General features: G+C 37.4%; 1 protein-coding gene across 2 annotated transcripts in view; it reads right to left on the reverse strand.

The window, feature by feature from the left end:
* Positions 1 to 1168: 1168 nt before the first annotated feature.
* The window catches only part of LOC113027021 (leucine-rich repeat-containing protein 4C-like), a 49679-nt gene continuing 32799 nt past the window's right edge, over positions 1169 to 18048 (reverse strand). For both annotated transcript variants that reach the window (XM_026176399.1, XM_026176398.1), the window contains 2 exons: positions 14975 to 15047; positions 1169 to 3938 (listed from right to left, as the gene is read on the reverse strand). In XM_026176399.1, the coding sequence (XP_026032184.1) occupies positions 1944 to 3887 (1944 nt within the window). In that variant the 5' untranslated portion in view covers positions 3888 to 3938; positions 14975 to 15047 and the 3' untranslated portion in view covers positions 1169 to 1943. The remainder of the gene's footprint in view (positions 3939 to 14974; positions 15048 to 18048) is intronic.

Raw genomic sequence — 18048 nt, forward strand, 5'->3', positions numbered from 1 at the left:
TTCTTAAATCATTATTCTGAATAGCTTTCAGAACTTAAAACACCTATTGCCACCATTCATCTAAAAGTGACCACAGCAGTGGACTGTTTTCATGTATTTTTTTCCAGACATGTTTTGAACTAATAGAGGACAATGTTTCAAATTCTCAGTGGAGTACCAGCTTTGACTTAAATAATATGCGTGGTGAATCCACAGAAAGCACATGACATCATCTTTAATAAAGGCATTTCTTTCTGGATTGCATTACTGCAAGTGTAAAAAACAAAAAACAAAAAAAACCCAAACCGAATTAAGAATTTGAGTGGCCTAACTTTTTTTTTGCAAATTTTTCTGTTGAATAAAAACCACAGTTAACTTGCTAAAAATAAACCTGTGCCATCTCAAATGTCTGCATAACCACTGCATTTATGGTGCTTGGCACCATTCATTACATTTGGGACTTTGAAATGCTTTCCAGGGTATGGATGGCAGCAGAGCTGTGCCCATCCAAAGCCCACAGGCACATCAATTAAAATGTAAATTGTGTTGTCACTAACGATGGAGAGAGTCAGGTGCAACCCAAACATCTGGTTGATGCCCGATCCCACACATTCACCCCATAAGCCTCTTGCAGCTAAGCCTTGCCACTCAGGGACAAGTTCTGTGGTTGGCGGGAGCAGGGTGTGAATCTGGGACTGCCAGGCACTGCCCATGTGGAAATATGGCACAAAGATGACAGGCAATGTGCTCAGACAGCTGTATAAAGGGTTTAAGCTCTTTCTTCCGCTCATCAGTCTACTTCTGACAGCACTCCTGCAGTACTGCAGATGAGGTAAGGGGTCCCAGCATGAAAATGGGGCTTCAAAGCAATCATCTTCATATGCAACACTACACAGCACTGCAAGGTAAAGGTGAAGCCATGATACACTGGAAATATTCTGAGGCAGTGGGTGTTTGCCAGAATTTGAGGTCATGTACATCTGTACAAGCATTATTCCCATCCTCTCCAGTCATAATTATGTTCTTTCTAAAGTACGTGTTAATGCTGCTTCTGTAGCATGACCTTCAGAATTTCAATGGTTCTTAATGCAATTTATTATATGCTTTCTATAATAATGCGATTTGTCAAGACAAATTTGAGATCAGGGATCATTTTAAATTTTACATATACAATAGAAACACAAAGACATATAGATCAACAGTATTTAATTTAACAAAACTGTCCTTCTAGCAGTGAGCTTCAACTTTTACAGTAGCAGAAATGGATGCATTTCCCTCTTTTCAGGTCCTCAGCCTATTGATGACAGCGCAGAGTGGCTAATGTATGTGACAGATAATTAAACGGTGAATAATGATCAGATTCCATCACTGACAGTTCTGTCACTCACTCCAAAATGATGAACAAGTGTTTAATTCATCTCAGTTAGAGATGGTCACAAAAGATTTCATCAATTAATCCACAGCTGAGAAAATCACTAATGTGCTCTAGGATTCCTTGATAAATGGGGAAAATGAGGTTACTGTGTCATCTGATCGAAAATCGGCAGCTATACCAAAAAAAGAACAATAAAGGAACAATACTTTGTTTCATGTTTTTTGACACATCTTTGAAAGAAGTTGAAAGTATATTAGTAAACCAATTTTGTGATATGCGAGGAAAAAAGAAGAAAAAAACCCACATGAATTAAGTGTTGAAAAAATAATTGCAGAATACAGTTTTCGTGATTTAACCACAACATTTTTTTCTTAAATAAATAACTTCTGCTTTGTAAAGACACTTTTTGAAACAGTAGACATACTCTAATTCCGAAAGTCACTGAATTAACATTGCTAGTCGCTGATTTGCCAAACACAAGTCTGTTATTCCGAGCGTCAGCCGCAGTCCTCGCAACCAAAGGTCAGTAATGTTCTGTCAATAATGCCTGTAAGTAATTTCATCAGTTTTAAAATGTCTCACAAAAGTATTAGATTTGGGTCTCTTGTACATTGTCTTTTGAGCTGGCCCGGATTAGCAAAGGTTCGTGCGCTGAGCTGTGTATAGAATTGATTGTGGAGGCATGGTTGTATGCAGTCTTATAGGTGTTATAGTGGTTGAGGTGCTCGTGCTCAAGAGGAGGCAGAGTAAGGTGGCCCTCCATGCCTGGGCCTCCAGTTACACAATCCTCGTCCACATTGATGATCTCAATAGTGCGTGTGGGTGCATGGTGATTCTGCTGGTGGTGTTGTTTGCGCATCTTATAGAAGATAATAAGCATGACAGCTGCCATGAGTGTGATTGCAACAAAGCAGCCAATGATGATCTTGGTTGTCTTCATTACCTCATCCAAGCCATTCTGCAATCCCTCACCACCCACCTCTGTGACGGGAATTGTATAAGTCTTCTCTGTGGCACGTGTGGAGAGTGCGGTTCGGACGGTGGTGGTTGTTGTAGAGGTTGGTGAGATAGACTCCCATGTACCAGCAGAGGGTGTGGGGCCAACCTTCTGTTGGACAGTAGTGGTGAAGCCTTCATTATGCGGGGTTTCTATTGTCTCCACTGTCACTGTAGTAAAGTAGCTGAAACTGCTTTCCGTAGAGGAAACATTGAGTGTGGCAGACGCTGTTGTGTTACCTGCAGAATTACTCACCATGCACGTATATGTACCTGTGTCCTGCATGGTAACGTTGGTAAAGTTCAGTGTGCCATCATTCAGCACAGAGATTCTGACCTTGTATGCACCGTGTGTCATGATGGAACCATTGGGTGTAATCCAGCTCACTGAGGTTAAAGAGCTGGCTCTGCATTTCAACTCTGCAGCACTTCCCTCTGTTACATTTAGGTCTGTGGGAGGCTCCACAATAACAGGAGCATAACAGTGAAAGTAATTCTGGTCCAGCTCACCAATGTAGCGTCCCTTATGGTGAGGAGGTGAACTGCAGCGGGCACAGCAGCTGGTGTTTGCAGGTACCATCTCCTTAAGCCACCAGCTTAGCCAGAGGATGTCACAGTTACAATTCCAAGGGTTGTGGTGTAAGTGCACTCTCTCCAGGTGATGTAGAGGAGTGAATAGATCATGGGGCAAGAGGGTAAGGTTATTGTGGGCCAGATTGAGTTCCACAAGTGATTGCAGGTCATCAAAAGCATTCCTTTCTATGGTCTGGATCTGGGCATGCATCATCCACAGCTTTTGTAAGTGTATAAGCCCTTTAAATGAACCAGGCCGGATGACAGATAGCTGATTTCCTGACATTTCCAGTTCATCCAGCTTCACTAGGGGAATAAGATTGGGAATTTCCTTCAGATTGCACATTCCCAGATTTAAGTAGCGCAGATTGCTCAGCCCTTCAAAGGCCCCATCAGATATGTAGTTGAGCCGTTTGAGCTCCCCAAGGTCCAGCCTTCGTAATGAGGGCACTCTGTTGAAAGCATAGGAGGTAATGCTCTCTATGGGGTTATTCCTTAGCCAAAGCTCTTTTAGTTTGGACAAGTACTCAAAAGCCCCGTTTGGGATGGTGGTGAGGCGGTTATCAAATAGCTCCAAGGTATTGAGGCTGGCCAGTCCATTGAAGGCCCCAAGCTCAATTTTGCGTATGTGGTTTTTGCTCAGCTGTAGTATCTCTAGATGTCTTAGGTGTTTGAAGCTGTCCACTTTTATGACTTGAATAAGATTTTCTTGCAGATTCAGGTAGCGTGTGTTGGTAGAGATGCCATCAGGAACATCCCGCAAGCCTCTGCGGGTGCAGATGACTTTGCTGAACTGGTTACTGCACGAACAGACAGAGGGACACGTCTGAGCGCGAACCAGTCCTGCGACCACCAGCAGCTGGAGGGCCAGGAGCAGAACAAACAAAGGGTCGGACAAGGCCCGGTTCCACCTAGGACCTCGCATCATCTGCTGCTGCTGAGAGGAGGTCATCTTGTTTAACATTCATAATTCATTGACTGGTCTTTCACTCTCTTAAAAGAGGATTTTGGCCCACTGGAATGAAATGAGAAAGAGAAAAGAGAAGACACCCATTAGGTAAGTGTGTGAACAAGTCTAATGCATACTAAAGTTTATCCCATGCCATTTCGAATTATTAGCACAAGGATAGCCTTAAAAAAAGGTATACTGTCTTGTGGCAACCATTAACCACATCCACACACAAACTGGGAACTTATATAGAAATGCGTTTTCAGGCACAATGTCCTTGTATCTCAGTCACATAATCCAAATTCCTGAAAAAACAAATGATTTCTGTGCTGTTTGTTTGCAGAAGAAGGGAACGAGTGAAAAAAAGTGAAAAAAAAAGCAGCCATGACTGCTGCGTTGTGATTTATATTTCAGTGTGGAGGAGCATAAATAATAATAAGCTCAACACCCACTAGTCCTTCAATCGAGTCAAGATATCTAGAAACCTCTGATTACAACTCACAAATCAGCAAACAAAAAGCATGAAAGCAAGTGAAAATATATATCTATATATATATATATCTATATATATCTATATATAGATATATATACACATATAATATGTGTATATATATCTATATATATATACACATATTATATGTGTATATATATATATAGATATATATACACATATAATATGTGTATATATATCTATATATATATATATATCTATATATATATATATATATATATATATATAGATATATATATATATATATAGATATATATACACATATTATATGTGTATATATATATCTATATATATCTATATCTATATATATCTATATATAGATATATATACACATATAATATGTGTGTGTATATCGATTTAGAGAACGTGCAATGAGTTCAACACTACAACAGTGGCCTCTCCATTTGGGTTTATTTTCTTTATTTTTTTTTATAAATCACAAATTAAAAGCTCTGTTTAAATTTACAACTTCCTTAAAAAGATTAAGGTTAAGATTTTCTCTTTTCATGTTAACTGGAAAAGCACTGTGAGTTAAGGCAGGAACATTAAGCAGCTGAAATGTAGACTAGCAGTGAGGTCAACACTACAACAGTGGCCTCTCTTTATTTGCTTTCTGCTGAATATACACTTTACATTTTTTTTTCTTTTTTTTAATAAACTTTACTCAAGGAACTTGAGTATTCCCAGGGCCCAAGTTGGCTTTTAAAGTCTGAGACATTTTACCTTAAACCATTAGACCATTCAAAATATTTTTTCTTTTTTACTAAGCACTTCATACATTTTTTCTTACATGTTTTATACAATATGGGTATTCAGCTACTTAATAAGTGAAAGATCAGTACAGTTAAATGCCATAAATGCCACTGATGCTCTGATGTCCTTCATTGTCAAATATCTCAGCCAAGTGTGTCTGTCACACAAAAATAAAAAAAACCCTGTTGGTTTTCTATAATCAATGTATGTGTGTGTTTTAGTGTTAAACATAATCATATCCATTCTGTGGAATAATAAACCCACTGAAAGACACATCGCTGACATATTGATTAATTTCATGTTCAGTATAACATCTCTGGACTTTACCGGCTTATTATTAATGACTACATTGCAACACCATTGTTCAAAAACGAATTCAAATACAATAATTACAACACTCTTATTATGTTGAGTCATACAACTTTCTCATTGCTTTGCTTATTATACAGTTCATTAGTATATGTTTTTTTTTATTGTCATTTTTTTCCTCACTACTATCTAAGTGAAAAACAGGGAACCACTCTGGGCAGGTCGGAAGTGAGTCACAGAGCTAGCACAGATAAAGGGAAACATTTATAGAGCCTCTAATCTACCTGACCTGAATGTTTTTGAATGTGGGAGGAAACTGGAGCATGTTCAGAAAATCAATGTGAACATGAAGAAAAAGATGTAAACTATACTGTTAGATTTTCAACCTCCAGTGAAATGTCAGCGATAAATACTGAACCACTGTGGAATATGTGTTGTTCGGCTATGAATAGCTCAGGAAATGTGAAACATTTTTGTAACGGAACACAATGTCTTTCACACAACAAGGTTCAATCTTTCAACAATAACAGAAAGAGCTCTCTGAGATAAGAGTTATCTTGAGATGTGTTATATATTAATTAAGTAAAATATCTTTTATATTTAAAGAAACTAATCACAAATGAACAGCTCTGTTAGTTGTCACTGAGTCAACATCAAAATTTAGAAAGAATATTAACAAATTACAGTGTTCAAAAATGTTTTATGCAAGACAATTTGTCTATTTAGAAGGAAAAGCACAATTTCCTTGTAAAAAAAAAACCCAGAAGATTTTCTCTTGTTGTGTTAATTGGAAAAGCACTGCGAATGAAGACATGCAGTAACATTGCAGTGTTGTTGGGATGCAATATTCATAGTTTCTGTAGGCATACAGTGTGTTCAACACACAGCCTAATCTCCAATAGAAAGCTCTTCACTTAAGAATGGGGAGGCTATTACTGTAACTACTGATTAATTGCTTGATTACTGACTCCATTAATTCTTCAATTGCAAAATTTAAATTCCAAGCAGCCAAAGCCTGGGGGTGGAAAAAGAATTTGTTTTCATACAGGGGGACTGAGCAAATGTGACAGAGCTCACACACCAGGCTGAAAATCACATTCCACTGTTGCAGTTTTAATTTGTTCGAAATTAAAACCTTGCACAAAACAACAGGGTTTAGTGCAGCACATGGTTTAATACAAGATTTATGCTTGGATGTTCTATTGACACTGCAAGAAGAAAATATTAATATATGAAGCTGAATTTTTGTATACACATCTTTATTATACACATCTTTTTAGGTGAAAACAATGTCTTTTCAATGCCATGAATGAATATAATGACCTACTAAAAACATGCTTCAGTTAAGACTTCTGAAAACTTCCTCACTCCCTGTATCTCCGCTATTTACTCATCCTCCTTTTCAACAGATCAAACCTTGATAAAAAGATAAACAATGAATCAGCAGAACAGAATCCAAACTGTGGCAGTAGAAAAGATCAAGTTGATTTACAGAGCAAAACAATATATCTGCACACTGACAATGAAAGCAGCAAAATTGGATTTACATAGTGCTGTGATGGAATTAGATGAAAAGAGATAAGGAAAATAGGATTAAGAAAAGAAAGCATTTTCAACTTTTGTCCTAACAGATTATGAACTGCCAGCTGTCTCTTTGTCTTGCAGACATACTGAAGCGCGACCCTGCTTAACAGAAGTGGAGACAATTAAACAGCCAGACCTGCAATATTTGTGAATTCATTTCTTGCTTTTACAGAAACTGTTATGTGGAGTTGTGAATATTTTCTTTTGTGCCCCTGTTGTCCACACAGGCTCTTCTTAGGGCTGCTTCTGCAGTATTTGCTCCAAATTATTGCCTCATCAAGCAGCCAATAATGAAAGATGAAAAAGTTTTTGCAGCATCCACCTGTGGAGTGGTTACTAGACCGCTTATTTCCCACTGGACTTTCACCCCGAGTCTAATGCTTGCTTCCATGCTCTCAGACTGGCACTCCCTCTGCAGTCTACTTGCTCCATTCTAGTCCTGTGCTCGCTTGGAGGAACTGCATCATTGAGCAGAAACCTTTGTCTAAGGCAGACAGTGATGGTACCTCTGTTACAAGTAGTATAAGCAATCATGAGACCTGATTTGACAAATGATGCTTGCCATCCATACTCTGACAGTAAAGCAGTCCAGATGTGCAAATAATGTTTGTCTACCTGCCTGTGTGATTCAATTGCACAAAAGCCTACAGTGCAGGATCAACAGAGCCTTTGCAGGACTAACTCCTAACTGCTAACTTCACAAGCACTTTAAATTCAGCCCTCATCAGAGGGATGGAGATACATCAGCCTCTTGGGCCTCTCCATGCCGCTTCATACATTTCTATTTGCGCATGTTTTGGAGTCCTCCCTGACTCAATCAGTTTTAAGTGTGCTAGACAGCCAATGACGTGTTGGGACTTTTATGCACATGCCAAGAGGTATTCCTCTAATCCCATCAAGGATTAGTGATCTGCATGGTGTGTAACATTACTAACATCCCACTCCTCTGCTGTAGAACTGTTTTTTCTATCACAAGGCAAGAGATGTTAAATGACCAAAATACAGCTTTTCTCACAGCGTTATTGCACGTTCTATTCATGGGTCATAACCTGGTGTACCATACTGTCACAATAGGGCAATGGCCAATGTAAGCTGAGATACCATTAGTATATTTATAGTCGTCAAAATGATGGACATCACTGGAATAAAAAAAAGAAAAAAGAAGAAAAGAGCCTGCAAAAATCAGGTCAGTGTAATTAAATGATGCTGAGGTGGAGTTAATGGGCCTGTTTGGAGCACAAGGGCATAAAGGAAAATCTTCAAGACTAGAACAACCAGTTCTTTACTGTATTGCTCACAGGCCCTGCCATCACTACATATACATGAACTGTAACAAATTTATTTAATATACAGATAATGAATGAAGTTATGTAATAAATTAACAAATAAAAATGCACAATGTCCTCAAAGATCAGAGAAAAAATATATAAAAATGTTTAAATAAAAATAATTATGACAAGAGAAAAAGGGGTATAAAAATCAGGGTCAGTATTTTAGATTAACTGCCATCTGTAAAATGGTATATTTTGTTTATTTAAAAAACATGTCTCCAATAGATAGGATGGGACATTCGTAGTGGTAGTGGTAGTTTCCACATGGTCTTAAGTCTAGCCCTTCTTATGACTACTGTAATTCTGAAGTCTGTCATATTTTTACATTATAAATTGGGTAGAAAAGGCTGAATTATTTAGTTACACTGCAGGAAATTCAAGTGGGGCTAAAGCCCCCCAAAATAAGTCTGTGACTAGTTGGCACAAGCCACTGAGTTATTTTATTCTGCTTTCTTATTATGGACAGCATGAACTTCCTGTATTCATTCCTTACAAATGCATTAATTCCTTTGAAAGGTGGGGAAAATAGAGTGGACTCCTCTGACGCTTTCTACACTCAGTTAATGCTCGAGTGCTTGCTGATTGTGAACTTTTCTGTAAAGAGTGACTGACAGAAGCTTTAGCTTTCACATTGCATGGAAGAGAAAAGATGATGAAAGATTGCAGAGTGTGAGGCATCTGTGAGAGAGGAATGTTGGTATGTATGCTAGAGAAAGAGAGAAAGGAGAAAGTGCAAGAGAGAAAAAGAGAAGGAGGGATTAATGAGATATAAATCAAATCAGGCCACTTCTTGATAATGCCAGCAACAGCTCCAAATATAAATCAGAATCCTTTAAGGATTCCAGTGTGGGAGGGATACCCACCACATGCATCACAAGCCTTCTTTTTTCCTTCTCTCGAGCCAGCACAATAAACCGATTAGATGTCTTTATATTTTCATCATGTGATCATAGTTTTGATATAGAGTCACATTTTCCCAGTGGTCTTTCATCACATTTAATCACACACATTATATTAGAGCCTAACTGGGGTAAAGACAGGGCAGCTTTGTCCCTGATGCTGTCACTGAACTCCATAAGAATTGTTTTTGATTTGATTCATTTTGTTTAATTACAAAAGGTTTCAATAGGTGTGTGTGTGTGTTTGTGAAGGGATGCCAAATGCTATCATTTTTCTGTAAAGCAAATTTACATATGGATATAAATAACGTAACCTTAACCAAATTTAGATTTAATTTCAGTTAAATAACAGCAATATCTGGAATATTTAGAATTATTAGGATGGCATAGGGGTGGCTAACACCATTGCCTGCCAACAGCAAGGTTTCTGGTTTGAATCTTAGCTGGGCATTTCTTTGCCAAGCTGGCATGTGCACCTTGTGCCTGCGCTGGTTATGGGTACTCTGGGTTTCTCCCACAGTGAACATGTTAGGTTAACTGAAGATTACAAATTGGCCAGAGATGTGAAACAGATAAAGTACTTGAAGTGCTGTATGAATGCTTTTTAACAATGTGACTCGTGGTCTAAAGTACTTTGTGTGTCAGTAAGGCAAGAAAAGGGCTTTTTAAATGCCAGTAGGTTACATGCATAATTATTTTATCCTACATTGTGCGAGCTGTTGGACTATAGAGTGTATAACAGGATGGATTTTAATTTATAATACTGATATATGCTACATGTATATAGCGACATTTATGATTTCATATGCACTATTACTGTGCCTTGTATTTCTGCAGTTAAGGGCACTTTAAGCTACTTTAAAATGTAATGTTGAGGGATGCTGGCTCCCCCCCCAAAAAACAAAAAAAAAACAAAACAAAAAACAAGAAAATGGTCACACTGCAGCTCTTTTTCAGTGTCTTTCTTTTAACCACTCAAGTGAAACAGACAAGCCAAATACTTTGAATTGGTGCTAACTAGCCAAGTGAGACAAACTGGCAGCTGCTCCCATGCCCACAGCCTTACATTCTTTCACTCACAGCTTGTCTGTGTCATCTATAACAAGATGGTGAAATGAATCTGATGCATGTAACAAAAACTGAGTAACCCAGCATGCTCTTATAAATAAGCTTATCAAATGTGTTCAGTACACAAATAATGTTAATGTTAAAATGCTTAAAAATACTTAAAATACTTAAAAATGAAAACATACATATGAAAATGATCTAAGATACGCTAAAAAAGATAATTCCATCATACTAAGACTATTACTAAGACCAAAAATAATGCTTATGTATTGCAATTATAAAATTTTAACCTTAACCACGAGCAAACCTTTTTAAACACACTATGCAGTTCTTATCATAAAACCACATGTGCATTGAGAAAGACTTTAGAAATAGTTTGATATAACAAAGAATTTACATTAAAAATGTACATGTTTCCATGATTTTTCTTTCTGACGACACCAAAACATGTTTAAATAGAAATGGAGAGGGCAAAGAGGTTGCTGCCCGTCTGAGGAGAGCTGTATGTGTGATCATATGAATATTAACATTACCTCAACAGTATTTTGAGTGTCACAGACACACACACACACACACACACATATATAGAACAAGAGAGAAAGATGGAGAGTAAAGACTTCTCTTTTCCAAGATTTGACAGCAGAGAAAAAGAAGTGACATTTTGACATTTTAAGTATATAGGCAACTGGGGACCTCAGATGTTAATAAATGGGATCCCTTCCAGACATTTCTTAAGACATATAAGTTAACTTGTCAAAAACTTACTTCTTTCTTTACTAAAAAAAACCTGGGTCTATAAATATGCTAATATTGTTCATTTCCACAGTTTAACTACTAGGCAAAAGATGTCTTCTGTTGAAAAGACAATTGTACATGCACTGTTGGTTTCACATAATAGGCTGTCTCACGTTAGTTGCATACTTCAGCTTCAAATTTTCCACATTCTTTATGAGATTGTGCACAATGAAAATTGAACATCTGAGGGAACTTTTTTTTTTTTTTTTGCGATTAAAGATGGATAATGTACCACAGAGTTCAGACATTCTTCTGTCTGATTCTATCTAAAGTAACAGCTTATCTGTCAGTTTGTATCTTACAAAAACTATTAAAAAGGTCACAGAAGATGTTTTTTTTTTCTTTTCTAGACAATTTTGAATGTTGTGTCTGTCTAATGTTCAGACAAAGGTCTTTATTGCTGCATTGAAAAAGCCAACTGTAGAATTTGGTTCATCGGGTCTTGCAAAAATTGGTGCTGAAGAAACAGACGGTTGCCTCGCTTAAGTCAAAAATTGCAGCCTTGCAATGATACAGCTCCCACTGTGATTCTGGCTGTGGCCATGGCCGTGCTTTGGTTATTGGATTCTTGTTGTAACACATAAATATTGACTTCATGCGGTCGTGTGGGTGCAGTCATTGTTCTGCTGGCTCTGTATCAAAACACCAGTGGTGTGTTGGTAATATATAGCTGATAGATTCAGTCCAGGTTCAACTAGTAGGACACCTGGACATATTCATATTAAAATGGATTTAACCACAGACGCAGGTGAAGTCATAATAACAACAACTGTATCCCGCCCCATCTTCACATGGATCAGTCAGGCAGAGTAGCTGCAGCTGTGTTCACAGCCAGGAGCTGTGGACTCTTGGAAATAAGCTTCACATCATGGAAAGCATTACATTTTCTCCCCTTTTACATTGTTAAAGGCAAACGTTATTGTAAGGTAAACATTCCCCACTTGTGACTTTTTAGAGGTCAGGTACTTCTTAAAGTCCACTCAACACCAAAGCGTGGTGTGTGATGTGGCATTATTACATCATAGTTGGACATGCAGGTGTGGGTCAGCTTAACATAAATGCAGAGCAAATGCAAAGGCACCAGCATCCCTCTCTGTCAGAGGATGACCCTTGGACTGTTTCCTGATGAATGAAACACACTCATTTTCTAGCCTCATTGGCTACAAGTGCCAAGGGCCTCATTTAGGTCTGCTGGCATTGAAAACGCATACATACACAACTATTGCACTCACTCATAACTAATGCACACTCAAGTAAAGATGTGCACATTTTGACTCAAATTAAAACATAAAAAACCTCTGCATATTTTCACACACAAGCTGTGTACGTGTGCAACTGTGGGTCTTTAATGTGTGCTCTTAGCATTTGCAGATTTTCACAAACTGGGTGACAGCTTTCTTGTTTCACAGTAAGGGCTGTGTCGGCAGTAGGGGCTCACGGGTGACAAGAGATATTGATAAAATCATTTGTCACCCTGTGAACATTTCAGAGAGGCTGTGGGCAGAAAATAGCTGCTAACTAGTTTTCAAGGATGTCGAATGAAGGAGTCAGTCTGTATACTGCTGTCACTCTAGTGTCTGGTTGAGGTCAGGGTGAGCATGCATCACTTTGAGTCTGTCCGAGCTGTGGAGAGGTCGTACTGAGGCTGTGAACCTGGTGATGCAGGCAGTATGGTCTCCCTGTAATTGAGTTTGGGATGGAGAGAACATGAGAGATAAGCGGGAGCACACTGATGGTATCTAAAAACAGAAGACAGTGCTAGAAGCTGCAATGTCAGAAAATATATTCAAATAAGACCGGAATTTGAGAATTAATCTATTGAGCTTTCGGATTAATCGTTACACACTTATAATCCAGTTGGACTAAGATCATTATGTATGATTATCCACTGACAAAATAAAAAGTGTTGTAGGCAGTCTAAAATGCTTGAACACACACACACACACACTCCTGAACATGTGACTTACTTTAATATCATTTCAGTGTTAACATGTCCAAGGGCACAGTCTTGTAATGTCCCCTTGATTGATGTGTCACTACCTTTTTAACATCAGCTAGTCTGAAGGTCAGTTAGGCAAAGAATCAGCTAAAAGAAGCTTAGCTAGAAGGTACAGATGTCAAATAAAGGCAATGTGGCACAGATTAAACTGTTTTTAGAATAGTTACACTGAGGAAGAACCTCTAATGGTTTGAAAGTAAATTCAAAAGAACAATTCATGATTTTTTTTTTTACTTTAAGTAGCTTTCAACCTTTTCCTCACATGTGGTTTTGTAAATATTCACAAAGTGACAACATCCTCACTTTCTGGAGTAATATAAAAGCATGCACTTTTAAAATTAAGCTGCCTTTATCCTAATTTGTTGCGATCCATCGGGTTGTTTGCTAATTAAATGACACCAGAGACAGATTCTGAAAACACAGAGGGCTTCTTTGGAAAGGCATATTGTACATTTGCACTTGTTCTGTAATGAGACTAATTACAATATTTTTCATTCAATAACACAAAATCACTTGTGACTGCACACGTTTGGGAACATGTATGTAACCTGCTGTTTTTCTGATACTTGGCACCAAAGGCAAAGGGTGCATTTTAGAGGAAATAAAAACATGTCAATTGATTCCATTGCACAAATTCAATATCATTTCCATGAAGACTTTCAATCTCCTACCCCACAGGGATGGATATAAAGGGTGGATAAAATAAGAGAAAATAAGAGAAATACCACATGAAAAGAAGCTTTGAAGTAAGTGAATCACAAAAGCAACTATTCATGCAAGTCATATCAAATAAGTTGAATGCCATGTAGCTTTTAAAAAGGTCTGACAGACAGCACTTTTATTAGTGAGCTTTTAAGACATCACTAGGGTTTCAAAGTTTCAAAGATGCCAAAGAGTCAGCGCCGGGTTCATGGTTGCATTGGTCAAAAAAAACCCAACAACTCCAGGATGATTTATTGTGACAGGGATAATAGACGTATTAAATTATGACAACATATTGCCAATGCAGGGAAACAGTATCATCAGCCTAGAGGAATAGTGTTTGCCAGTAAAAGCTTTCTGACACTGCGACAGCAGTTCACACCAAATGTAGAACAGACATGTAGTAGAAGTTACATGCATGAGTTGAGCTGTTCACTCCAGAGGCATATATCTGTGTGCAGTCCAACAACGCTCTTAGATACAAAAAGAAAAAAGGAAAAAAAAAAAAAAAAAAACGCCTGACACAAAGGTAAAACGTCTAGTGAAAATAGACTTTTTGTGAACATAGGCACCAGCATAGAATAACTACTGAGAGTCATAAGCTTCTTTTTAGTTTTACACTTCAATAGTTCTAGCTCCTTTTTCAACTATATCCACAGCCTAAAATCAAGTCATTTCTCATTTCACTGTGATGGGGTAAAGTCTACAGGAGTATCAAGTTTCTCTCTGTCCATCTCCATCAATGAGGTTATTAACTGACCAGTTTATTTGCCAATGTGTTAACTGGACCTAATTCCACACATTTAGATGTGTTCTGATGCCAAACCTTGAAAAATTTATCAAAAGTGTTCTTTGATTTAAAAAAAAACCAAAAAAAAAAAAACCAGGCAAATTATCAGAATTTTCTCTGAACCAAAAAGATGTTTTCTTGATAATGTCCTTGTTTTCAATGGGTTTAGCGGTTTAGACATAGGTGTGAAATTATACATTATTTCATATCAATGAAATATGCATGACAAGCAAAACAAATAATTTTTTACACATTTCTATGTGTGCATCTTTTTCTCTGAAAGCATCAGACAAACCATGCATATCTCTTTGACCAGGAAAGAAAATCACCAAGGTTGAGCCAAGCTCTGCCTAAGTCTTACCTGCCAGCTCAGTCAAGATCCAAGGGGTTTTAATCATCCACATATTAGCTTTCAATCCACCAAAATGCTGGACCTGCAAATAAAAGAGGATAAATGTAAGCAACCTTTAAAATAGATTTGTAGCAATACAGTTTCTGTCCACTCCATTCCCCGGGCTCCATGGAATAGAGTCTATGAATAATGCACATTTTTGGAAAGATCATGATGCATCTACTCAGCTACCAAAAATGCAATTTTTTTAAACCCCCAGGATAGAGTACACCTAATTCAAAATTCTCTTTACTGTTTCTAAATAATCATTGAGTCATCTTGTTAGTTTTCCTTTCAACTACTTCCTCAGCACTCTCTGCTGATGCTGATATTTTAGTACCTCTGAGACCCTCCATCTAACAAGAGGGACTTTATAGTATGCTACTGTATGTCGGAAGAGCTCATTCCTCAGGGACGACGGGACAGTCAAAGCCATAAAACTTCACAAACACACTGCAAAACACATATGCACACAGCACACACAAAAACACTCAGAGCCTGAACACACAAACACGGACACACAGAGGACAGACCCTGTTGAATAAATTATGGGGGACAAAAGCAAATGGAGATAAAGCTCTCCATCCTGCATGGCATCCATTAGTATAGTGCAGGAACCCTGAATCTAAATAAGTGTATGTTTGATCAAGTGGGTTGTTACTACAGTAACAGGCAATCATAACAGCCATTCCTGATTAAAGATTTCTCATTTACACAAAATTGCCAGTAAGTATGGTCTCTGTATTACGGTTACATTGAATCCAAAGACATACCAGTTAATAGCCACAAAACACTGCAAACATAGATATGTCTTTCTCATATTTAATGCAAAGTTAAACTGAAAAGACTAGAGCGGAATAGAATGGACATCAATGAGTTATATACAGTTTAATACAATTGAATACATTTAATAATTATAACAGCAATAATAATAATAATTTCCCCCACTAGCCCCAGAGCTTTTTGACAACTGGCAATTGGCACAGATTTGGTGATCTTTGGTGAGTTGGTCTATTTATAGCAGATGTAGTTGACTCAAAATAAACTCATCGAAAGGAGGGGAGAGGTGACTTTGCACAACAGTGTAGCTCACGGAAGAAAAAAGGAACCTGAATAGTTTAGCACTCATGAACATGTCATGAATCTTGATGATATGTAGGAATATAAATAGAATATCATTTATCATCAATAATAAAAGTATACCTCAATCCAAGTCTATAGCTGTAAATAACACATACGTGTTTAAAATTGGTAAGCAATGACAAGATCCCTTACTGGAATAAGTAAGTTTATCAATAAATATTGTAACACAATTAGTTGAGGGAGAAGTATTCAGTGCTATCTGTCTTAAACTTTGCTAAAAATGACCAATTATGTCGACAAAGTAGATGATAGAGATGATGGATATGGACTATGTGCTATAATCATTATCACTGTTGTTATTATCAACAACATCAATATTGTAACCACCCTTCCACCCCCACCTTCTATCCTCCAAAGAGAGCACAGAAAACGCCTTCTGACTTTCCTCTTCCTCTGACAAAGATCTACATTATTACATTTTTAAAAAGCATGTTTCGATCCTGTATTTTAAAAGACGTATGTGTTTTTTTCTAATTAAGAAAAAAGTCTGGTCTGTCAGAGACAGCTGCGACTTTGATGGTGTTTGGACATTTGTAGGATAAGAAAGTATGATGTGTTTCTTCAGTCAGTATGCTATATTTTGTAATTTAACTACAAGGTAAGAAATAGCAACCCATGGATGATCTAGAATAATAGAATAAATGCCAAGCCTTGAAAATGTATCCCCAATGTTATCAAAATTATACATTGTTATTTTCTAAACATCGTTATGCAGTGTGTTATTTTAAAAAATGGTCTAAACAGGTAAGGATAGTGACAGTTTGCAAATAAAAAATAGCTAATAAGAAAAAAAAAACAAGATAAAAATGTAGTCTAATACAGACAAGCAGCACTAAGGTGTTGTAGTTAAATTAAAAGGAACAACACTTATTTGTACCAGATTAAACCCATACTCAGCCTTAAAAAAAAAGAAAACAAGCCATGTAGCCTAACAAAGTCTTACTTCACTGTTTTCTGTCCAGGATCTCAGCATATTTTGACCAGCAGGTCACACTACATTACCCACTAGAAAAGACCAGAAAGGCATGTCAGGATGATTCAACTGACTACACATCCACTCGTTCAATTAAGGTCTTTGGTGGGGCTGGCCCGTGTGGTTTGCAGTGTGGTAAATGCATCTCCCAAAGGAGCAGTAAGTGCTGAAATCAGCTCAGCTGAGCCTTCCATTTGTCATTATCTAATGGTAAATCCATGTGTGTCTAGTAGAAGGCTCTCACCAACCAGTAAGTGACACTAAGAGAAAAAAAGGAAAAAAAGAAAGAAACACGTTGTATACACAATAAACACCTTTGTTAAAAATTTAATGTCTATAGACATGTTAGAGCAAATGTGTGCATACTGTTCCTCTTTTATATTGTATTTTACTACTAAAAGCGGTATGATTATATCAAGAGCTTTAAAAGATCCATGAAATCTCTCAACTTTGCTTTGATGTGTTGTACAAGCACACATGGATTCCAAGCTATATTTTCTACTAAAAACAACAGAATGAGGAAGATAATGATGACGAGATAAAACAAATTAACAGACTTAAAAGTAGGCATTTAGATAGAATACAATTATCTGGAACAAAGAAAGCCATTTCATAATTCTCTCAATTACATGATCTGGGACTTAATTAAATTAGAATGTGACCAAATCTATGTTATTAATTAATACATGCCTCAGCTATGTGCACAGTTTGTTGGTAGACAATATAAGGGCTTACAGGCTTTTCTGGAAAATTCTGATTTTTTTCTCCATGTGTGTGTGTGTCAGTGTGTGTGTGCGTGCCTGTGTATGTTTGAATGCCTGTATGTGCTAGTACAGTTGATCATCACGCCTACTGACAACCAGACTTGCTTGAAATATGGTGTCTGATGGTATGATGTCATACTGCCAGATCTTCTTATCTGCAATTC

The sequence above is a fragment of the Astatotilapia calliptera genome, chromosome 7 (assembly GCF_900246225.1).
Source record: "Astatotilapia calliptera chromosome 7, fAstCal1.2, whole genome shotgun sequence".
NCBI classification, from domain to species: domain Eukaryota; kingdom Metazoa; phylum Chordata; class Actinopteri; order Cichliformes; family Cichlidae; genus Astatotilapia; species Astatotilapia calliptera.